The sequence below is a fragment of the Pan troglodytes genome, chromosome 17 (genome assembly GCF_028858775.2).
Source record: "Pan troglodytes isolate AG18354 chromosome 17, NHGRI_mPanTro3-v2.0_pri, whole genome shotgun sequence".
NCBI classification, from domain to species: domain Eukaryota; kingdom Metazoa; phylum Chordata; class Mammalia; order Primates; family Hominidae; genus Pan; species Pan troglodytes.
This window is the reverse complement of record NC_072415.2, coordinates 22,635,801-22,663,252: the sequence shown is the minus strand read 5'-3', so window position 1 is coordinate 22,663,252 and position 27,452 is coordinate 22,635,801. Positions and strand designations below refer to the sequence as shown.

At 40.5% G+C, this 27,452-nt stretch overlaps 1 protein-coding gene across 14 annotated transcripts in view; it reads left to right on the top strand.

Moving 5' to 3' along the window:
- PTPRM (protein tyrosine phosphatase receptor type M) overlaps positions 1–27,452 on the top strand; it is an 826,360-nt gene that overhangs the window by 662,442 nt on the left and 136,466 nt on the right. For 8 of the 14 annotated variants that reach the window (XM_512029.7, XM_009433656.5, XM_009433660.5 and 5 more), the window contains 3 exons: positions 1,620–1,771; positions 5,399–5,473; positions 10,787–10,974. In XM_512029.7, the coding sequence (XP_512029.4) occupies positions 1,620–1,771; positions 5,399–5,473; positions 10,787–10,974 (415 nt within the window). Of the gene's footprint in view, positions 1–1,619; positions 1,772–5,398; positions 5,474–5,703; positions 5,731–10,786; positions 10,975–27,452 lie in introns of all 14 variants that reach the window. The other 6 variants (XM_009433655.5, XM_009433658.5, XM_054672048.2 and 3 more) reach the window with 1 other exon arrangement.

Sequence of the window (27,452 nt, the reverse complement as noted above, 5' to 3'; positions counted from 1 at the left end):
GCTGAGAACACCCAGGCTCAACTAGCATGGCTAGCTGGAAGGAGAGAGGCTCTAGAAGGGATGATCATGATCCCCACGGGGCAAGAGAGGGGTGGTGTCAGTGCCCAGAGGAGTCATGCTGGCTCATCTTTCAAAATCTTTGTAGCTTTAACACTGTCAGAGATGTTATAAGTAATTTTCATTTTTCTGTTTAAAAATATGTCTCTTTTCTAACAACTTTTAGCAATAAAAAGGCAACTTATTAATGAAACCCTTCTGCCTTCAAAGTATGAAATTAAAATATTATTGTAACTACAGGCAAGAAAGCATTTGGATTATGTGTCATTTAGAAATGGTAATAAAGATTATCCATATGGTCTTATGTTGTCAGTGCCTTACATTGCATTAGCAATCACCTAATATGAGTGTGATTTTGATTATGTGGTTCATTTTAAATTCTGTGTCCTAGGTCAATCAGTGTCAAGATGATTTACTAGAAGGAGGTGCGGTTTTCTTTCATAGATGCTGTTAAGTGCTTGGGCACAATTAGAATATTTTAGGGCATAGTATATGTGGTATTATCGTGCTGTGGGTGTTCTTAAACCTTCTCACTGTATACCTTCTCCTTAGGCATCTCTAATTCTCATCTTGTCTGTCTTGGGTACACAAAACAATCTCTGGTAGCAAGATCTATAAAAATTTGTGCTACCTGTTTATGTTAGTTTCCCTTTAGGTCTTCTGGCTTTTGTACAGGTGTCAGTCATTTTAGATGTTGAGTTTTTGATGGTCAGTGAGCAGGATGCAGAGGCCAGGATTAACCTATGTCTCCAAAAGAATTAGAAATCTCTCTGCTTTTTTTTCATTCTCTTCCACTGAAAGAGGGAACAAAGAAGTCTTACTCCTGCTGAACTTTGCAGGGAACCCAGCGACATGACATTTTTTAACCTTCTGCTCTGTGGGGGTTGACAAAACTTGATGGGAACTAATCTGGGTTCATTTGGGATTTGGGACAGGATCATAGCCTTTTGAGAATTCAGTACCTTCCCCTTGATCCTCCTACAGCCTGAGCTCTCTGAGCTTTGTAGGTTCTGTGTCAGGTTCTGCTCCCTGTGTGAACATACTCCAATTATACGTTCTTGACTCCTCACCTAGTTCTGTTCTTTAGTTTTAACAATGTGCCTTTTAGATTCATCTGTTATTTCATTTTTGCTTGGAAAATATTTACTCAGGGGAGTCTTCTCTTTGACACTGTATATGGTGATGTTGACAATAATTTCGTAAAAACTTAGTAACTCTAGGAGTGTAACAATTAGATTATGATTGTGTTGTACTAGAATCATTGGTCATTTTAATCTAGCTTATAATAGGGGAAACAGTGTTTTAGGCTGTGGTGTTTTATCTTTCTGGTTGTTTGGGGTTTTTTATTTTGTTTTGTTTTTTGAGGATAGACAGTACCTGTTTTTCATCTCTGTGTCTGCAGCCTGGCAGAGTGCTTGCCACAAATAAGGCACTATACATCCATCTCTGAATGAATAGGATTAATTCAGTAGATGTTATTCCTGAACATCTGTCAATATACATGCCAAAGCTCTGTATCCCGTTCAAATGCATGCCTACATAATTGAATTCTTTATCCTAAGGAAACTGGCCAAGAAGCGGAAAGAGACCATGAGCAGCACCCGACAGGAGATGACTGTGATGGTGAACTCAATGGACAAGAGCTATGCTGAGCAGGGCACAAACTGCGACGAGGCTTTCTCATTCATGGACACGCACAATCTGAATGGGAGATGTAAGTGCATATGTTTCTTGGCTTCTAACACATCTCCTTGGTTTTGCAAGATTCCAGGTGGTACTAGGGGATTTCAAAAAAAAAAAAAAAGCTTCCTGAAGAAATTTTTATGCCGTGTTGGTTTCTTCAATCATTTTCAGTGATCCTTTGTGCCACAGGTTGCTTAGCAGAGATGTTCTAAAGGTGATAGGACCAGATCAGAGAGTCCAGAAAACCACAGTGCAGTTTCTGTAAAGATTTAGAGAGCAGTGACACGAGGCTTTCCTTCTTTTGAGGAAGAAGGCACCTGCTTCTCATCATCCTTCTTGTTGTTTAGATCCCATTTGTAAACTATCCAGGTGTGGAATTACACACGGGAAGCCTGTTATAAAAACAGTTCACTAAATGGCAGTAACAAGTTAATTGTTTATTTGTTTAGCTGACAGGTTCTGCCTTTATTATAGGGCTGTCAGTGTCAATTAATAAATTAAACTCTATTTCAGCTTCACAAGTCTTATGCTTCATACCAGGTGTGTAAGCCAACCTCAGCTACTGCCTTCCCATACTACTACCTGTGATCCAGGTAGAAGGCATTATTTTAGGAAACTAACAATTAGATTGATTATATCAAGCACAAAAGGAGTAGTTGCTTTGTCCCTGGTAATCTCGGAGACCAGAGGGAGGTACCTCACTCTGTGGTTTAGGGCACACTTTGGTGAGTTCAAGGTCAGGGGTTTCTTTACTGTGTGAAATCTGTGCCTCAGGCCTGAGCTGCATAACCAGGATTCTGGTCAGCATGGGGATGGAATTAAAGTGCAGCTATTCCTGTTACAAAAAAATAATCGTAGTATTATAAAGGCCGGTGGGCCTTGTGGCTGTGAGGAGCACAGAAATGGCATCTGGCGTGGGGCGACTGGGAGCAGTTTGGACAGTGTGGGCTCATGTCCTAATACCCACTGTGGTCAGTGTGGTACTGCAGCTCCCCTCCACTCCTCCTCTTCCAGATCACAGTGTGGTCAATGCACGTGCCTGTCCCTGAGCTTTGCGTTTCTCGTACACGCGGCTAAGCTCCGAATTCAGTCTTACATTTTTCTGCTTGTAGTGGCTGCAGTTGTCCCACTTCATCCTCCTCCATCAGTTTGTACTACACGCACACATAGCCCAGTGGAGCATGCACAGGTGCTGCTTTGGCACCAATGGGCAGGGCAGCACTGTTGCTTTCATCCTTGATCTTCTTTCTTTACCCTTTCCTGTCATTTTCAGTGCAGGAAATAGAAGCTATGGGGTCTCAGTGTACCCAGGCTCCTTCCCATTTTTTCATAGAATTCTCTCTGCTTTTTTTGTAGCAGATATAATGTTTTTCATTTAAAAATACGTATGTATAATTTATTTAACTGCCATAAGAAAGCAACCTATGATGCATTCGTTATGGGCTGGAATTGGAGAAGCCCTTTTGACCACACACAGGATTAGAATTTTTGTAGTAGCAGGTATTCCTTGAAGGGAACCACACAGATACATCTTCATTTTGCAGTATAACCCATTAACGTTCCAAATCTTCTATTTCATGGTGAAATTCCTCAAGAATCAATTTACTTAGAATCACTCATCCCAAAAGCAAGAATCTTCTTTAGTAGTTCTAGGTGTTTGAAGTTTGAACAACAAGAATATTCACTTCTGGACAGGAAGTTTAATTTGGCAGTTACTTTTTTGAAAGTGAATGTATCTGTGGAAATCCAAAAATGTTCGTGTACAAAGGGCAGCTGCAGAGGCCAACGGAGCTTCCACAACTGATCGGCTATTAGACGCTATTTTTTGCCTTCCTTCAATAAAGCCAACAGAAGGAACACAGCAGTAGACTTTCCATTTTCCTCCCACTCTGAGCAATGAGTTCTCATCAGATCTCATCTGATAGGAGTGACCCTAGAGGTAGATATCATAATACTGTCTTGATGTCTTTGAAATAAGACAGCAGTTTCTGGGGAGGAAACCTTCAGGAAAGATGTTCCTTAGACCACAAGGCTGCCGGCACCACACCTATGACAAGTGTGGGTATGCATGAGCTCTTTCAGGGTTGGGAGAAAGTGCTGGAAGTTGTGAAGTGAGCAGTTTTTAGAAATGAGACGGGGAAAAACGAAATAGGAGAACTTAAAAATAAGCATGACCACAGTTATGAGAATGGGGATTAATCTCTCCAGCAAAGCAAGTATGAGTTGCACTATCTGCTTTAATATGCTATAAAAAGGGGAGAATAGATACAGGAATGGGTTTAGTTTTTATGCTAGAAGACGAAAATATTTTTAAAATATTTTGACAGGAAGGTGAAGATAAACACAGTTATTTTATATCTGCTGTGCACATCTTTACCAACCACATAAAAATGTCTGCAGCTAATAAAAAGGCTTTATTCTCACTGACCCTGGCATATTTTATTGGTACTCATTTATTTCATTCTTATTTTCATCCATTGTGCTCTTTTTCCAGGCTTCTTACCATAAACATGCATTGTAAGTGTGATACATTTCTATTTTGTAAAAATACCTGTAAATGACAGGCAGCCTGAGTTCTGGTCTTTGTTCTGTCACGTACTGATTCTACACTTTAAAAATATAAACACAGGTAAATGCACTCTCCTAAACGGACTGCTCCTGGAGAGTTAAAATATATTAATATGTCATCAGAATAATTACCCAGTATGCACAGGGATTTGGTCATGCTTCCCATAAATATAATGGTATAATTGTGTCTTAGTGTCCTGATCAGGAACTTAGCATCAAACAGATCATGTAACTACATCAGAGGAGTTACGATTTAGACTTAAGTTTAACCACCTTGAGCAACTTTCAAGTCTTTATACTTTAATGAAATTAAACTGTTTTAAAAACACTAATCAATTAATACATTTGAAGAGGTTTTTTTTACTTAAAAAAATTATTCTATCAAGGCTCTGTCATCCATGAAGAGAGTTTTAAAATATCTCTTAAAATTAGGAAATACCCATTTTTAATGAAATCAGATAAATTGGATGGGATTGACTATCCTGCTTGATAAAAGGGAGGAAGAGAAGGTGCAATAATTCAGTCTTGAGTGTTTCAGAGGAATATTTTAAAGAAAAGCATTTTTGTAAGGATTTAAAATACTAAGGAACACGCATGGAGCACCACCTTTGTTTTTCATAAAGCATTGTGGAGTGTTCTCTGCATATCCAAATATGAGCAAGGAGAGGATTTAGCAAACTACGGGAACATTGACATTGGGAATCGTCTCCAAAAGCCATGTGTAGACACCTTCTCCTACTTTTACTTGTAAAATTCAGCTTGGCCTGAAAGCAGATTTCTATAAGCAAAGGGCAGAAGTCAAAATAGAAGTCTGATGAATTTCTCTATCCAAAATGGTGGCTGTGGTTGTGGGCTTTCTCTTTATTTGTGGGGTAAGAAAAGTCTTTAAGTGACGAAAGGTTGCTTGTCTTCTAAAGGATAAGTAAGTACTCAGAAACAACTGGGAATGATGATATTTCCCACATAGACATCAGTGAGTCCCGGAGTCACCGTGGGTAGCATGGAGTCACCATGGGTGGTCTCAGAGCATTGTGTGTTCAGAGTGTATTACCTCTCTGCTGCCCCTGACCAGCCTCTCTTTTATTTACAGCTGTGTCTTCACCATCGTCCTTCACAATGAAAACAAATACACTGAGCACATCGGTGCCTAATTCCTATTACCCAGGTAACAGATTTTTCCATTGTCTCCTCTCTGCTCTCTCCTCAGCAGTCAGAATCACTCCGCCCTCTCTCTGCTATCCCTGGTGCTTGAGGGGCTTACTGTGTTTGAGATGTTGTAACCCAATGCTTTTCTACAGCTTTCTATGCAGAAAATAGGGGTGGGCATTCATCAATCATTTACTGTTCTTTCTCTTTTTACTTTCTCTGCATTGACCTGCTTACGGTGTATGACAGACCCATTTGTGCCAACTGCAATTTTAGGTGAGAACATTTCCCTTTACCACAGTTTATTGCAGGAGTAATTTAGAAAGTCAGTGACCACTCTGTAGGAGATTGGAGTTTTAATTCTGTATAATGCAGTGATTATAAGCACGACATGTGGGAGGTGGGTGGCCTGGGTCATGGGGTTAAAGGAAAAAGAGACTTTTCTCTAAACAGTCGCCATTAATAAGAGGGGTTTGCTGCATGTATCTTGGGGATGATACCAACAGGTTCAAATGAACAATCTCAGCCCCAATATTCTCCCTTTCTGTGTTCAGAATTTAAAGTTAGGTCTGATCCCAGGGGAAAAAAACAAGGTGTCATCACTCAGCTGTGTACTTTCCAAGAGCTGAGTTCTGTCTAGTGTGATAGTCATAAAAGTGAAAATAGCTTCTCATTATTTTCACTTATTGCTAAGCACTAAAAACTTCAATTTTAAAAGTAGCATTTTTCTAATTATGCCAAATGTCATGCAGAAAGATGATCACAATGGAGTTTTGGCCCTCTACCCATCCTCGGTGCCACTCAGGGCACCCCACCCCCCCCACCAACATTCCAAAGTGTCTGTCACACAGTGGAATTTCAAAGGAGCTGATGATCTGAACAGCAAAATGACAAGATGGCACTTATAATCATATGGTTTATTATGTGTCAGATGTCACTAGAAATGAACTAAGGTGTTAGCCCGGTGGGGCAGAATGCATTTAAAGTATGAAATATTCCCAGCAGGGGGTTACAGAAAAAGTCCCGTTTGTCCAATATAAGAAGGGTGAGGAGAAAAATGGCATTACCTGGCTGTGATAACCAAACAAGCATGAGCTGCTGTTGGCATTTGAGACGCATAAATAACCTGAGTGTATCACGGCTGTGTTCTCTTTCTACTACTAACCTTTCCGAAAAGGAGCACAACAAAAACGACTTCAAGGTATATAACAATTCATTGTAGCAAGAGTTCCACCCTCAGTTGTTCGACTTCTCCTTCCTAATTCACTTGACAAGGGTTTATATCTTTCCAACATAATTTTTCCCCCCTCTGCTTCTCTTTTCTCTAAGTTGTTACGATTTTTGTATAGAAGGTAATTTTTATTTTCCTAATGGTGTTCTGTGGGCTTAAGCAAGTTTGTTGCCTAAGGAAAAAATGAATTAAGATAGAAGTTTAAGAATGGATATAAAACAGAGTTTTTAAATTTTGCATCATTCTGAGGGCTAACAAAGCCCACTAAACCCTCCCTGCCCACACACTTTTAATACCAATTAAAAGGGGAAGAAAATTGCATTTTATTCTATTCATAAGTGAGGGGCACAGGCTAATCTTAGGCACCAGAACAATGTAATCTACATACAAATGACATTTGCAGAATCTTTTGATAGGCAAAGATTTGCGATTTCTTCATGTGCTGTGGCATTCATTCTGAGGTTCCTCTAGTAGATTTTCTGACCTTGGGGGAGCCGTGAGTGGGGAGGGCTAAAACGTGCCTTGTCAGAAGGAAGAAAATGTTCAGATTTCACAGCAGGGTTAAGACAAGCTTATTAAACAAATATCATTCTTTAAAGTCGCTGCTTTGTTATTATGAACATTAATGACATCTTTTAAAGTTGATTAGTTTTCTTTACTGAAAGGGAATCACTTGGACAGACAATTCAAGTAGCAAAAATGATGCACATTGTAAAAAATAAGTCACCCAGATAGACCAAAAACTGTTATCATGTATGGCTTATATAGGTACCAAATGGTAGTACTTGGGAACTGCATTCCTTACACGTTACTTGGTGCAAATGTGAATCTATGTATTGAGTAATAAGGATTGGTGAGGTTAGCACTTGAAACCATGGAAGAATTTAAGATATATATCTACTCTGGCAGTTTTGGGGGATAGTAGCAGTTATAATTTACACAAAGACAACAAGAAATGTCTTGCTGTGAGTCAGAGCTCAGCACAATTAAATTCTCTGGCACCTTCAGCTCCACCTCTCTCATGCTAAGGTGCCCAGCCCTAATGTATAGAGCTGGAGTATATCTTTACTTCATTTGCTTGGAAAAATGTAGATGATTAAATGGATGGTTGGATAGCTGGATGGACGGATGGATGGATGGATGGATCGATAGATAGATAGATAGAACCTACCCTACCTCAAATATATTGCATCCATTTCAACTTAAGGTTTTTCAGCTAGTTTGTTAAAAATTCAAGATAATTCATAAAGAATATAGGTAGAATTAATTTTCAGTTCTTAGAAAACCATCAAAACTATTAGTGAGAAGCTTTGTTTCTTTATTTCTAATGTGCTCTTCTGCATTATTTTTAATTTAAAAAAATGTTGAGGCCAGGCACTATAGTGCAAGCATGTAATCCCAGCACTTTGGGAGGCCAAGGCGGGAAGATCGCTTGAGGCCAGGAGTTCAAGACCAGCCTCTGCAACATAGGGAGACCCCCATCTCTTCAAAAAATAATAATAATAAAAAATTAGCCAGGCATGGTGGAACACACCTGTATTCCCAGCTACTCAAGAGGCTGAGGCAGGAGGATTGCTGGAGCCCAGGAGTTTGGGGCTGCAGTGAGCTATGATAGAGCCACTGCCCTCCAGCCTGGATGATGGAGAAAGACCCTGTCTCTAAAAAAAAAAAAAAAGAAAAAGAAAAAAAATTGTTGATGGATAACTTTTAAACACATAAAGGAAATTAATGACAAGTAATATATTTTATCAATAATAATTCTTTTTTAAGTTAGAGAAAATTAATCACTAATTTTAGTGGAATCAAGAATGTCTAGTAGTATAAGTGACCCAATTTCATAGCAGCACACAAGAAGCCTTCTATTCCCTCTTCCCTATGCATGTACTAGATAATAGGGCTCTTCTTTCATGGACTTGGTGGTGTTTAAATGCTTGAAGACGTGTTCCACACTAGTAATGAGGCCAAGATGGCATAATGCAGCACAGGATGATTACATACAACAGTGACAGTTGATGTAGCTTTATGGATTTAAAACTTCCAAGAATATCTAGCCCTGGGATCAGAGCATTGCTAGGTTGCTGCTGTATCCACGTGAAGGACCCAGATCACTTCTGGGAAGTTTAGAAGGTCAGCCCACCATGAAGGGCATGTTAATTATGTTCATCCCATAAGATACAAAACTGAGAGAATGAGAGAGGCACAGAGGGGAAACTAATTAATGTTCCATTTATTTTAGTATAAAGAACAGAACTTCCTGCTGGAGTGGCTCAAAGCTCAAGGGATTCGGTACTTCAGCAGGGTTCCTGTATCCCAGTTTATAAAGCTTGGCAGTTGCCAGCAAGCAAATCTGATGTGAAAATTTCCAGGTTTATTTGTGACTGTTAAAATGGGAACATGTGAATTGCTAAATTTCAAAGCAAATCCAAATGAAACAAAAATCATAAGATCAACTTACCACCCTTTTTTATTTTGTCTTTGTGTCTTTAGCCACGTTGTAGTGATCCAGGTGCCATTTCAGCAACAGCAACATAGCTACACACTTGTGTACCACCTTTCATACCATGCATCCCCAGGTGCTTTGCGATGCAGATAGAAGTGAGGTTCCCAAACCAGGCCCTGCTCATCAAGCACCCTTGGACTAAATTTTCTTCAGAGCTGAACTTCTCCGTAAAAAATAAATAACTTATGAATAACTATAGCTGAATTCCCTATTGATATACAATCTGGTAATTTTTAAAACTTGAATATATCTTTTATATGTTTTATATAACATTCTCATTTTAAGTGACTTTAGCATTATATTTTGACAACACCCATCCTCAATCATAAAACTGCTAAAGGGATTCAGCATTATAATGAGTTAACCTGTAGAATGTGGAATTCTTAATCTAATAGCATTTCCCTGCATAAGACATTTTTAATAGGTACCATTTCTGCAGTTCATTAACCTAATTTTCTAGTAGGCCTCCATTAAAATAGAGCCTCTTTAGGCTTCTTTGACCAAATTTTGACATTAATTTTATAGTACAATTTGGTTGACTTGTTCAAGAAATTTAAATGAGAAAATGTGTTGAATACAAATAAGACTTATTTAGACATGACTTGGTTCATGGGGGATGAAAAGCAATGATGATGCTAATTTTAACCTCCTTTTTGTTATCGAGTACTTAAATTCAATGCCTCCATCCTAACGTGATGGAAGAATTGAGGCTTCGCCCTCTGACCACCTCTGAATAGAAAACTTAACTGGAAAGTTAAAGCATAAAATAAAAACTACCTGTAATTATGCACGCAGTACTATTGCTTATGCCCTGTTTCCTTTTTCTCCTCCTTTTTTCTCCTGATATGTATCTTCTTAAAAGTGCCAATAAATGGTAAGTTCCCCGATTCGCCCCATGGAAGAGTTGTGGAGGGAGTGGGAGTGTGTGTCTTACTGGTAGATTCTGACAAAGCCAGCTGGTGCTGCTCTGTGCTGGCCTGCATGTTTGCCTTTGTAGAACATTCCATGTGTGATGTGTTGGTCCACAACATTTTGTCAAGCTTTCTGATACCAGAGCATGCAAAGTGATTCATCAAAATGTTATCCCCAAACCAGGTTCCCTTTTATTTTTCCATTCTTCTTTGATTTCATGTATTAAGTCCCCATTTCCATTGCTAGCTTTATAAGCCACACCATTTTGTGCACTTTTATTTTGCTCACAGAACATTTGTGCAGAGTTTATTTATGTCATCATACGAACTACTGAACTAATGTTTCAAAGAATACAAGACTGGTTTTGCACCAGGTCTTGATAAAGTTTCAGGTTGAAACTTTCACAAACTTTAGCACTGGAAGGCTAAAGGGCTCTTCTCAATTAGCTTTGTGAAAGCAATATATCGTTTGGACTGCTTTGTAAAAGAAAGATTTCTGCGCATTCTTATCAGTATTGCCAACCCCATTTAAATTTCTAAACATTTAACTTTTCTTTTTTGCTGAGCCATCGTAGGGAATTTTGCACCCCTAGGTGAGGGGATGCCAGGAGCCAGCTTCTTAGCATTCTCAGTGATGCCGACCTAGCTCCCTGGCTCTCCCTCATTTTCTCCCTGGCCTTCTTTTCCTAGATGAAACCCACACAATGGCCAGCGATACCAGCAGCCTGGTGCAGTCCCATACTTACAAGAAGCGAGAGCCGGCCGACGTGCCCTATCAGACTGGGCAGCTCCACCCCGCCATCCGGGTGGCAGACCTCCTTCAGCACATCACACAGATGAAGTGTGCGGAGGGCTACGGCTTCAAGGAGGAATACGAGGTGAGCACAAGCTCTGTGCCAGGGCTTTCCCATTCCTTCTTGGATTCCATGCCAGGTACTGTGCTCCCAACTCAATCAGAAAGCCAGAGAAAACCCCCTGCCCCGAGAGATGCCAGAAAGAGATGAAGTACAGTTGTCCCTCAGTATTCTGGGGGATTGGTTCCAGGACCCCAGTATATGTCCAAGTCCCGGTGTGAGCCCTGTGAAACCTGAGAATCCAAAAATCCAGTCCTCCAGATCCATGGGTTTTGCATCCCAAAGATATTATATATATTCTTTTCAATCCGCATTTGATTGAATCTGCAGATGCAGAACGCTAGGATATCAAGGCCGACTGTATTTTATCCGTGGATCCACTTTCATCTGATAGTAAAACTTGTTACCAAGAAGTTCACATGCGTTACATGGAAAAAGGAAGAATGCTTTGCCTTTTACCTTATTCTGCACAAATACACAATGAAAACAAATTTACCAGGGTCTCTTCCCCTCCCCATCCTGTTTTTTTTCCCTTTTTTTCTTCTTCCCTCTGGCAGAATTAAGTTTTAGTTCATGTCTCCCTCCCCATTCTTGATCACCTTTCTTGGCTTTTCCTGTAATTATGATATTAAATCCTAATGATTTTGTAGTCATTATCTCAGGAAGAAACTGTCCACTTAAAGCAATTATAGACCAACCAGCAATGTCATGTGGTGGAGATCAGACAGCAGTACAGGGACTGGCTATTGTCATGGCAGTGACAGCTGTTACTGTCCAGCCAGCCCAGAGAGCATGCCACTGTCTTGGGCTCTTGTGTGGGCAGCTGTCAGGGACATTTCTGGGAATAATGATATTCTCCGAATACATAAAATACAGGGCTTACCCCTTTCACACCCTGTGCCATTAGTTAATTCTGTCAGAAGGTCATTCAAGAATTGAAGAGAATTAATTGATTGAAGAAATCTAATTCAAAGAAGCATGCCATCCCTTGAGTGGGTGGTGTGGGGCACAGGGAGCAGGACAGGAAAGTTGGATTGCTTTTTTATGTTATTAAAATCAGTCCGCAGTCATTGATGAAGTTAAAGTAGCATGCTTACTCAGAGTAAAAATAGGATTATGTAGACATGTGGTTTTTTTAAACCTTAGAATGTGGTTCTGGTCTCATATTCACCTAACTAGCTCAGAGTTGGGAAACATCTTGTCTGGAATTAGAGTGTTTTTGAAATCTGTTTCTACCACCTGGATAGTCTGTGAGTTTCCAACTCTGTTTCTTCTCTTCTTGTGGGCACACTCACAACACTTCATTTTATGCCCCAGACACTGCATTGTCTTGGGTTTAGCTCTTTTTCCAAGCTTGATCATCAAAGATTCATTACAGCAGTCAAAGCAACACATGGTACCACTGTTGGCGGAGCCTGTGCTACACTTCTTTTAGGAATAAGGCTTTGGTCCAAAGCAGACATAGACACACTTTGCTCTGCTAGCATGTGCATCCTGGTGTATTGCCAGTGACCTCAGTTCAGAAGACTGTGAAGCCAAACAATCCCATCCAGACCGTGCTCCAGGGTTTGATTGAAGTCCAGAAAATATTTTCAGTTGAAGTTCTGCATTTTAGCAACCCTGAAATTCTTAGATTTATCTTTAGCAATTCAATGTGTAAATTCAGTGAAATTGACTGCCTTTGCATATTTCCTCATGCACTTTTAAAGTCTAGCTTAGGAATTAATAGGATTAAGAGTAAGACTTCCAAAAGCTTAATATCGTATGAAAGACAAAATTAGGTTATTGAGAAAATATAAGCCTAATGAATAGGGATGATGTCTAGGTTCTATCCAATATTCTGAATGCAGATATTACTGAAATGTTTATTAAAGATGTTAATGTCAAAGAGATTAGTTTTAGGCTTAAATAACAATTCATGAAATAACCTGAGCCCAATTTTCCATGGACTATTTAAAAATACCTACTTCCTATAACATGCTACAGACAATGCATATTTGAAAAATGTAGAAAATATTTCCCATTCAGATCTTTTGAATAAATATGATTTATAAGTATAAACTGAAATATTATATACTAATTTGAACCATATTATGACTGACAACTACTTTCGTTCTCAAAATAAAGTGTTGTATTCATTAACTAGATTGCAGAAAACTTTTTCTCATTTTAGCTATTCCGTGATCAGAGAGGACTGCCAAAAAGTGAATACTTTTAAACCCTAAAGCCATTGTTCATTTAAAAAAAAAGAAGGAAAGGAAATAATGAACAAAACACATATACTACAGATGATATCAGGAACAAATAGGAAGGAGATATTGGGGGAAGTATGAAATGGGCAGTTCTGTTAGGAATAATCCCGTCACTGAGTACCGTGCCCCTTGTGCTGCCCTCCTGGAGGGATGCTGATGTTGTCGTCTAGTGGGGAAGATGACAGGGAAGTGAGGAGTGGTGATGGTGGGCGGGCATGCCTGTGCCATGGCTGCAGGGAGAAGGGGACGCCCCCTAAGAAGCGTGTGTCATGGAATGACATGCTCTGGTCTTGATGGAGGCACAGCCAGGCTTCTGGGAACTGGTGGTGGAGTGAAAGGTCCCAGACTGCAGGTACTCATATGTCCCACTTTCTCTAACCCCAGGGAGGTGTTATTCTCATGAGAATCTGGCAAATCCTTAAACAGTTATTTTTTTGAAGTTTATGTAGTTTTTAGACCTCTAATAAAACAGACCTCTTTCCATCATGCTGTAAAGTCTGCATCCTTTTCATTAACACACACCCAGAGTCAAGAGTGTTGAGTGCTAACTGGTGTAGTGGGAGTCTCTGTGCTATTCAGTGAGGCCATCCCACCCAACAGATACTGAGAGGCTGTGGTTTGGAACACAGGCTCTGGCACCAGACTGCCTGTATTCAAACTCAGCTCTGCTTCTTAGCTGTGTGACCTTCGGCAAGTTATCTAACCTCTCTGGGCCTCAGTTTCCAAATCTATAAATAGAATAATTATAGTCTCAACCTCAAAAGGTTGTTGTGAGGAGTAAATCATTTTAATGTAGGTGCTAGAATTATATCTGGCATATAGTAAGTGTTCATTTGAAGTGTTAGGTAGTAAAAGAAAAAAATACTAATGTATAATAAGACCAAGAGCAGAAGTTGACACCATGTCGTTTATAGGGAAACTTTGTTATACTGAGGTTTCAGTAAAACTCTCATCTCTTGCGCATAGCAGTCTGAGGATAGAGTGAGCCACATGTTATGGAAAGGGGTTATACTTTTGCTTCATCTCCAGGGCTGGATAATTTTCTTACCATGTACCATATATCATCAAAAATTCCCATTAACAAGTAACTTACACATAAATAGGCAGACTTGATTCTATGGATTAAGAGTTTAAGAACTGAGAAAATAAATTTTAAGAAATATATGCTGTCATGTTTTATTGCTGTAATAGTATTTCCATATCTAGGTTGGAGAGTCCTAAGGAATACTATAACTCTAGACTGCATAATCCTCCTAAAAAATTATTGGTTGCTGCATTGGTGTCTTTGGCAAAGTAGGATTTGGGGAAGAGTTTAATTTTACCAATCATACACTGTACATGGCGCCAGGGATACAGAGAGGAGAACTGCTTCTCCGCTGTCCCCTGGGGAAGCTGACAGGGCAGGAGAAGGCGGCCAGGTAATGACTGTAGTTTGTCCAGTCAAACCCCACACCCTCTAAGAGAGATGCACAGGCATACTCTGAAGGCCAATGGGGTCACCTGAGCCAGCCAAGAGCAAGGATGACTTCTCTCTTGGAAGACGAGTGGGAGTTGACCAAGAGAAGGTGAAAGAGGGTAGCCATCCAGGTAGACCCAAAAGCAGGAGAATGGGGTTCTCTGGGGAAATAGCAGGAGTTCTATATGCCTGAGTCCCAGGACGGGCTGGTCTGTGGGATGAGGGTGGTCAGGGCTCCAGTCACCAAAAGCACCTCCTGTGTCACACTGAGAGGTTTGGACATCATTATAGAAGTAGTAAAAGAGAAGAAAGACTCAAATAGCCTGAGTCTCATTCCTGTACTTGGATGGAGAGCTATTTAGTCTGAACAGCTCAATTTTAAAATATTATTTGTATGAGGCACACAGGCAATGCTTAAAAGGTAATACCCCAAAAAAGTAAAGGAGAAAGGGAATGTGTATTTACTTTAAAAGTTCTTGTTGTTCTATCTCTATTCAAAAATGCCGTGGAATGCTTGGCTTCAAGACTTGTTGAAGCAGTGAATTACTTCAGTACTGAAGCATCTTTGGGGATAAAATCTAAAGAATGGCTCTGGTTGTTGCTGTGACTCTGTGTAATCATCCCATCGGCATTTCTGGTCTTCTTCAATCTGTATATATCAGGAAAAGCCAGTCATTTATGTTGTAAAATTTTTTTGAAGTAGTGATGTTCTCTCTGCTGAACAGGTTTCAACCAATTCTTCTTTATCGTTTTCAAGACAGCAGTGTCTCAAAATTGGCCTAAACACCAGAAGGATTCGTTACTGATCAAGTAGCCGACAGAAGTATGTCCAAACAAGAGCATACCATGTGGTGGGGATGAGATGGAGCAGAGCTCAGTGCAGGTTTTTTATTTGATTTTGTTCTAACAAGGTAGTCATATGGCACCTCTCACCAGGGAGATGCAATAATTTGATTCAAAAGAAACTCAGACATGAATCACAATAAAGAAGTAAACATGCTGAATTGAACAGAAAATGGCATGTTGTCAACAGAGAGTGGTGCAGGGACCTCTCCAGGAGAGGAGAAAGAGCAGAAAGGGCAAGTTTGTTTATGTTGCTGTGAGAGAATTGCTGCCTGGTTCCTCTGACAAGCAAAGGGCAGTCTGTGCTAAGCCTCTGGGGGAAACCTTTGGGCTTCCCAGAAAAGTAGAAGAGAGAGCGCTTCACTCACGAGGGACAGACAGGTCAGACTCAGCCACCCTGCCCCACGCAGACTTCTGGGCCTTTCTCAGCTAGAGTTGAACAGGGACATTTGCAGCTCTGCCCTGAACCCTCACACCCAGCCCTAGACAAGGGTGTGTTGCACCCCTTGTAAGTGGCTTGATACCATGTCAGGTCCAACATTGTGGTGATCCTGTGCGAGTGGAGAGTGAGTTCCTCCCCTTTTGCAGTCCCCAAAGGACCTTGTTGATGGCTCGATTATTTTTTTTATGCCTCAATTTTTGAACTGATTCTAAGTCCCTTTGGGGATCCAAGCAGAAAGACAACCTTAAGTAGGAAAACAGCCAAATTATTCTGAAAGAATATGTTTTGCTATAACTGTAAAATTAAGATAAAGAAAGGATGTCAATTGAAGGCTACTTCCAGAGAGGATGTCCTGAAAAACACAGATGGTACTATTTTATTAGCTAATAGTGTCACTCTGGGGTGCAAAAAAATGATTTCCAATTACTAGAGCTGAAACGTATCAAAGACTGAAGTAACTCTTTGCATCCTATTCTTCAAAAAAAAAAGTGTGTGTGTACATGTATGTATCTAAATATATTAAGAAAAGCATTATCTTTATTCCACGTACTTTTTTTGTTTTTGTTTGTTTTGTTTTTGAGACAGTGTCTTGCTCTGTCACCCAGGCTGGAGTGCAGTTGCACAGTCTCAGCTCACTGCAACCTCTACCTCTGGATTAAAGCGATACTCAAGCCTCAGCCTCCTGAAAGCTGGAACTACAGGCTTGCACGACCATGCCCGGCTCATTTTTGTATTTTTAGTAGAGATGGATTTTCGCCATGTTAGCCAGGCTGGTCTCAAACTCCTGACCTCAAGTAATCTGCCTGCCTCAGCCTCCCAAAATGCTAGGATTATAGGCATGAGCTGCTGTGCTCGGCCCCACCTACTTTTCTTATATTATGCCTCTCTCCTGGGCACAAACACTGGTAATTAATTTTATAGTTGAATGTGAAGACTGTTTTTTAGCTCAGTTTAAACTGGGGAATGGAAAACATTATGCCAGAATCTTCAGAATTAGGTACAGCCTACAAAGTTTTCTGAGGAACCTGGATTTTCTTTAAACACGTCTGTCTCCTTGTAGCTCCTTTTAGGTCTTTTTTAAACATATGAGTTGTATATCCCCCCACCTCTTATCCTTCCCCCGTTTTCTAAGTAAAACAGCTGACTTTGTTAAATCCAAGCTCAGTGTTTTATTTGCTGCCTTTGTCTATATTTGACAAAGCTGTGGCAACTTAAGAAAAAATTATTATTAAAATGTCTCACCTGCACTCTAAAATCTTGCTTTCTTTGTGTGTGTGTGACTTATTCTCACTCTGTGGCCCACCCAGGCTGGAGTGCAGTGGTGCCATCTCAGTTCACTGCAACCTTCGCCTCCTGGGTTCAAGTGATTTTCCCAACCCAGCCTCCCAAGTAGCTGGAGCTACAGGCACATGCCACCACTCCTGGCTAATGTTGTATTTTTAGTAGAGTTTTTCACCATGTTGGCCAGGCTAGTCTCGAACTCCTGACCTCAGGTATCTGCCCATCTTGGCCTCCCAAAGTGTTGGGATTACAGGCGTGAGCCACCCTGTCTGACCCCAGATCTCCCTCTTATTTACTTGCCTCCTACCTCAGTGAAGCCAGCTGTTCTTGTCTGTTTAATGTGGCTACAACAGAATACCTGGGGCTCGGTCATTTGTAAAGAAAAAAGGTTCTGCAAGCTGGGAAGGAGAGAAGCATGGCACTGCCTTCTGGTGAGGGCCATGTGCTAAGTCAAAGGGGAAGTGGACACGTGCAGTGAGAGAGGACCAAACAGAAGGAGAATTGCTTTTTTCATTTTTTTTAAGAGACACTCTGTTGCCCAGGCTGGAGTGTAGTGGTGTAATCATAGCTTACTACAGCCTTGACCTCCTCAGCTCAAGAAATCATCCCACTCAGCCTCCTGAGTAGCTGGGACTACAGGCACGCACCACCAAGCCCAGCTAACTTTTTTAATTTTTTGTAGAGACAGAGTCTCACTATGTTGCTGAGGCTCATCTTGAACTCCTGGACTCAAGTGATCCTCCCACATCAGCCCCCCAAAGTACTGGAGCTACAGGCATGAACCACCTCCTGGAATTGCTCTGTAACAACCTGCTCTTGTGGTAACTAAGCCAGTTTTGCCAGAGCATGACTCACTCATTACCATGAGGATGGCACCAACCCATTCGTGAGGGATCTACTCCCCTGATCCGAACACCTCCCACTAGGCCCCATCTCCCAACACTGCCACACCAGGGACCAGATTTCAACATGAGTTTTGATGGGGACAAGCAACCCATATTCAAACCATAGCACCAGCATATCCTACAAAAAGCACTCCCAGAAAGCCACCTGCTCTCTGCAGAGATCGCAGTTCTGACTCCCTCCCTTCAGATGCCCTTCCATGGGAAAGGCCTTGAGCTGGGGAGGACAGGCCCTGGAATTTTGAGACCAGCCCAGCAGCAGGGCGCGGGAGGAAGGCGCCCTGGGCACCTGGGCTCCCCCTTGTTGGGAGTTGATCGGCAGAGGGAGAATTGCACACACTTCTAGACGACTTTTCAGAATGGTGCACAGCAGCCCCTTCGCTGGCTTTTGCACAAAGAAGCAGGGGCAGGTGGAATCAAAGGCGCTTTGTGTTACTCAGCTGACAGAACATTGCCTGTGCACAGCTGGTTCATAGATTCTGTGTGCAGTCCAGAGGGGGAGGCGCCCCTTCCCTCACCTCCAGCCCACACACTTTTCAGATGTGCTTTTCAGTTCCTGCTTCATATTTCGAGGGACCAGCTGAGTCAATCAATTGGCACAATCAGTGCAGGTTGTTTTCTGTCCCATAGGATACAAAACAAACAAAACAAAACAAAACCATTGAAGGCTAAGGATGGGGAGCTGGGGGTGGGGAGGCACTGGCAGGCACTGTAAATGCATTAAGAATCACACAGCTGTGTCTCCAATGGCTGAAGCAGCCAAGTGATTTTTGACGTTCTTTTTTCCTTTAATTATTATGGTGCTGGTGAGCCAGGTCCATAAGAAAATGATAAACACTTCTCTCTGAAATTTTGAGATGGCTTCAAGCTATTTGGGCAAGTAAGGTGTATGTGTTTATGGGTACTTTCTTAGTGGGTGAAAGTTTCTGCATATTTTTAAATAATGCAATAGAGAGTTGGTTTTGACATGAATATTTGGTTTATTTTTTTTCTAAAGTACCAATAGAAAAGTGTGTTTTATGTGTTGCCTGCTTCACTCAGTCTGCCTGCTTTTGGGGCCTCTTTCACATCAGCTAATTTTTTATACAGTTTTCTTTTGCCCTTGCCTCTGATGACATCATATACAAGCTCAGACTTCAGAAAATTAGATTAAAAATTGTTATTTCCTACAACTCTCCATGCTCCCGCTGATGATAATTCATGGCAGTTGATATTTTCCTATTTGTGTGAAGCACTTCTAGGCAACTGTCTGGTTTCCATTTTGAAGCTGGTTATTACAATTTTCTTTATCTAACCTGAAAGAAGTTAAGCAATTTTCCCACTTGTTAACATGCTTTTAGTGTCAGATGCCATTAGCCACAAGTGCCTTCTTGGAGGACCTGGCCCAGAAAGGATAGTGAACGTGCCCGTGTGCCAGCATCTGCAGACCTTATGTGTGTCTGGTACTGGTCCTGCTTTTGATTAGTTTGATGCTGTCACCCCCCACTAACATGGTCAAACTAGATATTTCACGGTTGCCATTGCCCCTGCCGCTCCCTCATTTCCACACCAGCAGGCTCAAGTCCCAACTGCTCTCTCTCTCCTCCCCATTTTCAGTGGCTGCCCTCTTTTCCCTCCCCTAGGGCCTGCCCTGATCACTTGTCTGTGCCATCGGAAGAGTCCCCTGACTTGTCTTCCTACCTAGTCTTTCCCCTTCAAATCTGTTCCAGACTCTGCAACCAGTTTTCTTTGTAAGACATGGATGTTATCATGTTTGACTGATGCTGAAAACTATGCCACGGATTCTTTCCAAAAATAAGAACCTCAGCATAGCACATTCAGCCCTCTGTGTCAAGACCTCACTCTGTGTTTCAGACTCTCGTTGTAATGCAGATGCTTCCCACCATGCAGGCTGTGCTCTGCTTCTGCTCATGTACTCGCCACCTTGCCATCCTCCAGGCCTCCAGGGCTCATGCTGCAGATTGTGGCCTCTGCCTGGCCGTGACTTTAGCTCCTCCTTCACTTGCCAAATCCCTTTAGACACAGCTCAGATGTGACTGCCCCCCAAGCTGTCCCTGATCCCAACCAGAAACAACCATTCCCCCTACAGTCTCACAGCTCTGTGTTTGAATAATATAGTAGGCAATATATTAACTGATAATACAGTAGGCAATATATTAACTGATAATATAGTAGGCAATATATTAATTGATTTATTCAGTACGTATTTGACAAACAATACTGAATATGTGCTGAATTGATTTCTATGTAGTTACACCTTGTAATTCATATTTGATGAATTGATTTCTGCATATTTAAACACATACACCTGTTCCTGGGGAAATGATAGGGATGGATATAGAACTATTAAAAAATACAAGCTCAGAATGTTACAAATCATCATATAGGATCGGGTGGGCTAAGGGTATCCAGTCAGAAAAACTGTATGGACCAACTTGAACCTGATCAATACTGATCACCTAAAAATGGAAAGCATAGATATGTTCCATTTGGTCATTTTACTTATTGAAAGCCAACCTGTTTAAAAATTTGAGGATAGACTTTTTTTTTTCAAGGTGGAGTCTCACTCTGCTGCCCAGGCTGGAATGCAGTGGTACAGTCTGGGTTCACTGCAACCTCCATCTGCCGGGTTCAAGAGATTCTCCCACCTCAGCCTCCTGAGTAGCTGGGACTAGAGGCATGCACCACCACACCCGGCTAATTTTTGTATTTTTAGTAGAGACAGGATTTCACCATGTTGGCCAGGCTGGTCTCGAACTCCTGACCTCAAGTGATCCACCTGCCTAGGGCTCCCAAAGTGCTAGGATAACAGGTGTGAGCCACCACTCCCAGCTGAGGATGGACATTTTTAATAAATGTTTGCTTTACATTTCTTATTTAACCTTGTGGCAGGAATGAAATATATTTGGTCTTTGTCCCTGGTTCCTGACACTGAGCTCTTAAAACCCTTGGGATTTTATGAGTGATAAGAGCATCTTTTACTAAAATCTAACTTGATGCTAGTGTTGACTTAGAGTGGAGGAGCCCTTAGCTAGCCTCAGGATGGGGTGGGTCTCCAGAAAAACCTAATGATTAGAGAGTTGGAACTTTTTCAGCCCCACACACCAACCTCCAGTGAAGAGGGGTAGAGGCAGCTAGAGATCACACTCTCTAAAAACTCGAACAAGCTGTGATGAGCTTCTGGGCTGCTGAATATATACATGGAGGTGCTGGGTGGTGGCACATCCACAGAGGGCATGGAAGCTTGGCGTCCTGGCCCCATACCCAGTCCTACACACCTGTTCGTGTGGTTGCTTGCCTGTATCCTTTATAATAAACCAGTAAATGTGTGTTCCCTGAGTTCTGTGAGCTGCTCTAGTGAATAAATTAAACCTAAGGAGGATGTCATGGGAACCTTGATTGATAGTATAGATGACAACCTACTACTGGGGACTGGCATCTGAAGCAGGGGGTTGCCATCTTGTGGGACTGAGGCCTCAGCCTATGGGATCTGACTCCAGGTAGAAAGTGTCAGAGTGGAAGCGAATGAGAGGAAACGGAGTTGATGTCCACTGGAGAGTTGTTTGGTGTGGAAAAAATCCTGCACGTCTGATGACAGCAGTGTTCTGTGCTGGGCTGAATGTGTGAGAGGAGAAAAAGCACTTTGGCTTTTCCTATCTCTTACCAACCGCTAATAGAAGCAATGTAGGATTATTTACATGAGACTCTAGTGCATTTCATAACATGACTATTCCAACAAAGAAACTCTATATCATCATAGACAGTTTCACAGCTCATAAAGGCATTTCAGAGGCAAGTGAGGCTTTGAGGGGTGGACTTTCCATAAGTCTTGCTTGGCTGCTAGAACTTTCATGATGTTGAGGGTACCTGCCCTTGTCTAACACCTACTATATCGGCACTGTACAAAGAACACACCAGGCTGGGCGTGGTGGCTCACTCCTGTAATCCCAGCACTTTGGGAGGCCGAGGCAGGCAGATCACGAGGTCAGGAGATCGAGACCATCCTGGCCAACACGGCGAAACGCTGTCTCTACTAAAATACAAAAAATTAGCTGGGCATGGTGGTGTGCACCTGTAGTCCCAGCTACTCGGGAGGCTGAGGCAGGGGAATCACTTGAACCCAGGAGGTGGAGGTTGCAGTGAGCAGAGATCTGAGATCGCACCACTGCACTCCTGCATGGCGACAGAGCAAGACTCCATCTCAAAAAAAAAAAAAAAAAAGAGTACACATCTACACACACAGCACACACAGAGATGTTTATTTCTAACCACAATGCTATTACATTACTATCAAACCCATTTTCCAGATGAGAAAATGAGTCAGAATTTAAGTAACTCGCCCCAGGCTGTCCTGTCTAGAGTTGCAGGCAGGCTGGAGCAACACAAAGCCTGTGTTCTTTCTACTGAAGCACATGACTTCTGTATGAAACTCCATGAAGACACAGACCTATGGAAATAACCTTGTGTTTTATTGATGTGACTTGTGATTTCAAGGCAGGAATGTTAGTTTTCCTCTCCGCTGTTGTGTTTGCTTTGAGCAGCGATTTGTTCTTTGGCAGAGGACCTATCCAGCCTGGGGCCCCGTTGACAGCGCCAATTCTGGTGTGTTTCAGCAGCTCAGCAGCAGCAGATGCTGTCCATTAATCTCACTCAGGGTCTCAGCTCTGTGACATGAGGTCCCTGCAACATTGCTCCTCCCTGCGCTAGTTTCTCATTGTCTGAGGAATGCAGGAAAATCATTCTGAAGATATCCGCCATCCTGGCTCATCTGACATGACCAGTTCTAGGCTAAAACCAAGCTACAGGTCTTGAGAGCCATGGATTCCATGTGCTGCTCTCCTGGATTATTGCTTGGCTGCCAACCAACCCTGCAGCAGGAAGAAGGGAGAAGAGAAGAAGAAGACAAGTTTGTAAACGTGAGTTGGGCATGAAAGCCCAAGGTTTTCTAAAAAATCTTCTCTGGAAGTTGATGATCTTTTTTCAGTGGAATGATACAAAATAACTGACAATCTTATTAACCTCATGGCAGAGCCAAGATAACACCTTATGCTTTGATTGAATGATACAAAAAATAACCAGTTGAAAAGTCAATTTTTTTTCAAAGAACAGTGCTGTGTTATAGAAAGGACAGTGGATTAGGAATCAGAAGGCAAATGTGGGTCATGGTTCCTCTCTACGAACTCTCTAACACTGGAACATTGAGGAAATCACGGAACTTCCATGAAGCAACTTCCATCAGTTGTGACAGCAACTACTCACAAAATGTCTCTGATATTAGCAGTAGTACGGTCTCCTTAGAGATGCTGGATTTCCAGTTTGATGGGCGTATTCTCATGGATGGAATGTTTTTCAGTGGGCGACACTAACTGGCTGTTGGAGATCTGTGTGGGGACATGGCCATCACGTATGATCCACAGGCACTTCTCTGGTTCTCTGTGGCTGGTTCTGATTTTATTCCAAGTTTCTGAATGAGGTGGTTTCTATCCCGATGTGCCCTTCCTATCTTTTCTTCCTCTTGTCTCCCCTCATTTCAGCCTCTTCCGAATCTCACTTCTAACCCACACCCCATCTCCAAAACACTGGGAAGTCTGCATTGAGATGATAAGGTCATAGTATTAGCACACTTTTGTATCAAGTTCTCACAGTGTCTGAAATGTGGTTATGATTCCATGATGTCTCTAATCCCTACTCACCCAGTTCTTAAGAATCATGGGCAACCCCGCTTGGGTCCCCTTCCACGCTGTGGAAGCTTTGTTCTTTCGCTCTTCACTATAAACCTTGCTACCACTCAAAAAAAAAAAAAGAATCGTGAATGATAAGGAAATAATGTGGACTAAATGTTTTGAATTACTTAATGTTTGACATTTTACAATGTATAAATTCATATTATTGTCACATGTATCATTCAGAACACAGTAATATTGAATTAGAGCCCATGTTTTTGACCAGTCATGTCACAGAAAAGAAAGGGAATATGCTGACTTTTCCAATTTCTATTGTCTCTTCTGAAATAAAGTACTTTTATGTCCATGATTGAAATATAATCAAATTGGCTGGGTGCCGCGGCTCATGCCTATAATCTCAGCACTTTGGGAGGCTGAGGTGGGCAGATCACAAGGTGAGGAGTTTGAGACCAGCCTGGCCAATATGGTGAAACCCCACCTCTACTAAAAATAGCAAAATAAGCCAGGTGTGGTGGCAGGTACCTGTAGTCCCAGCTACTTGGGAGGCTGAGGCAGGAGAATTGCTTGAACCCAGGAGGCGGAGGTTGCAGTGAGCCGAGATCATACCACTGCACTCCAGCCTGGGCAACAGAGTGAAACTCTGTCTCAAAAACAAAACAAAACAAAAAAAAAAGAATTCACCCATATTATTCATTATGCTATAGATTTTAAAAACTTCTTCACTCCCTTTATCTTCTATTATCGCCCTTTAGGGAGACATGGAAAACCTTTTATCTGTTTACTTCAGGGAAACTATATTAGATACTGAATAATTGTAATGTATTCAGTGTTAATTATAAATACGCAGCATATGTTTTTATATGTATTGTATTTATGTGCTTTAGGTAATTATGCATGTGAGTTCCTTGCCAATTTTATGGCCAAAATATTTTACTTGGCTGATTACTAAGTGTATTTTAAGCTTACTTCTTGAAACATGAAGAGAATATACTATAAATCCAATTAACATAATTTATATGCCTAAAGAGAATGGTTGCTTTTATTTTTTTTCTCCATTTTAATGATGAAAAATAGTTGTAAGAGTATGGAGTATTTAATTTGTTTTTAAAGCTTTCCAGGCCCAATTTTGTTGTTTTCTTTTAAGAGAAAAATATAATTTTTAAAAGAAATTTGGAAATTTTAAAGAAAGCATTAAAAAAATCACCTATAACTCAGTATCAATTTTCAATAATTTTCTGCCTAATATTTTAAGGCATTACAATCTTAACACAAAGAGTTTCATGTCTTATTTTTACACTTAATATTATATCCCAAATGTTTCCTTTATCTTTGCTATGAACACTGCTATAAATAACTCTTAAGATTTACCTCCATTGCTTTCTAAAGATGTATTTCAAGAGGTGAAATTACTAGTTCGAAGTATATAAAATGCTTAAGATTCATTACATACTCCTGTTTTGACAACCTGTTTTCATGAAGGTTGCATCAGCTCACATTCGCATCAGCACTCTGTAAGAATGGTTACTTCAATTCCTCACTAAAATGGCTATTAAACTTTTAAAAGATCTTTGCCAATTTGATGAGTGAAAAAAGATTATTTCCTTATTGTTCCATTTGAAGCTATACATGTCTTCATATGTTTACTGACCATGTGAAAATTTTCTTTTGTGAATTGTTCGTATCCTTTGCATCTTTATCCACTAGAGTATTTTTATTTGTCTCCTACTAATGTGTCTAAGCTCTTTTATTGCCTACCTTTCCTTTCTTCTGTAGAAACATGTTGTTAATTCTCAGTATTTGTGTTTCCATAATTTTAGAATCACCAAGGCCATGGGAAACATGGACAATTCAGTCAGCGTTAGGAAAAACTCTGTATAGTTTTGTTTGAAATTGCATGGGATGCATTTATAAATCTTGGGAGAATTGTCTTCTTGGCAGTATTGGCTGTTCCTATCCATTAATATGGTTTATGCCTCCATTTGTTTGGATCTTCTTTAATGTTTTTCAATAAAGCTTCAAAATCTTCTTTATAAATCCTATACATCTTTTGGTTTGATAAGATTAAAGTATGCCAACTAATTGGATAACCTAGAAGAACTGGGTAAATTCCTAGAAACGTACAACTTATTCATGAAGAAATAGAAAATTCAAATATAGCAATAACAAGGAGATTCAATCACTAATCAAAAATCTCCCACAAAGAAAAGTTCATGTCCAGATGGCTTTACTGGTGAATTCTACCAAACATTTAAAGAAGAATTAAGGCTAGTATTTCTCAAATGCTTCCAAAAAAGTTGAAGATGAGAAAACAGTTCCAAACTCATTTTACAAGGCCAATATTACCCTGATCCAAAGCCAGATAAGGACCCTATGAGAAAAAGGATTAACCAATATCCCCAGTGAATGTAGATCCAAAAATTACCCACAAAACACTAGCAAGCCAAATTCAACAGCACATTAAAAGGATCATACACCATAATCAAATGGGATTTATCCCTGGGGTGCAAGGATGGTTCAACATATGCAAATCAATAAATATGATACCCCACATTAAGAGAATGAAGCATATAAATTATATGATCACCTCAATATATGTAGAAAAGGCATTTCTCAAAATTCAAAGTCCTTTCATGATAAAAACTCTCAACAAATTGTGTATAGAAGGAATATACCTCAGCATATATGAAAGGCCATATATAAAGTTTCCAGCTAACATACTCAACAAAGAAAAGCTGAAAGCTTTTCTTCTAACAAGACAAAGGTGCCCACTCTCACCAGTTCTGTTCAACATAGTACTAGAAATCCAAGCCAGAGCAATTAGGCAAGAACAAGACATTAAAGGCATCCAAATTGGAAAGGAAGAAGCAAAATTGTCTCTGTTTATATGTAACATGATCTTATATATAGAAATACCTCAGAGACTCCACCAGAAACTGTTATAACTAATAAATTAATCAGTAAAACAAAATAAACATACAAAAATCAGTTTTACCTCTATACACAAACTATTTGAAAATGAAGAGGAAAAATCATATTTATAATAGCATCAAAAAGAATAAAAATACTTAGAATAAATTTAACCATGGATGTGAAAGATCTATACACTGGAAACTAGAAAACATTTATAAAAGAAATTGAAGATACAAATAAGTGGAAAGATATCCCATGTTCATGGATTGGAAGGCTTAATATTGTTAAAATGCCTATATTACCCAAACTGACCAATAAATTCAGTGCAATCTCCATTGAAATTCCAATGGCATTTTTTAACAAATAGGAAAAAAAATTCTAAAATTTGTATGGAACTACAAAGGACCCCAAATAGCCAAAGCAATCTTAAGAAAGAATAAAACTATAGGCATTAGACTCCCTGATTTCAAACTTTATTGCAAGCTACAGTAATCAAATTAGTATGATCCTAGCATAAAAACAGACACAGAGACCAATGGAACAGAATTAGGAGCCCAGAAATAAACTCATGCATATATGATCAACTAATATTTTACAAGAGTGCCAAGAATACACGATGGGGAAAGGATAATCTCTTCAATAAATGGTGTTGGGGAAACTAGATATGCACATGCAAAAGAATGAAATTGGATTGCTCTCTTATACTCACAAAACTTAACTTGAAATTTTTCA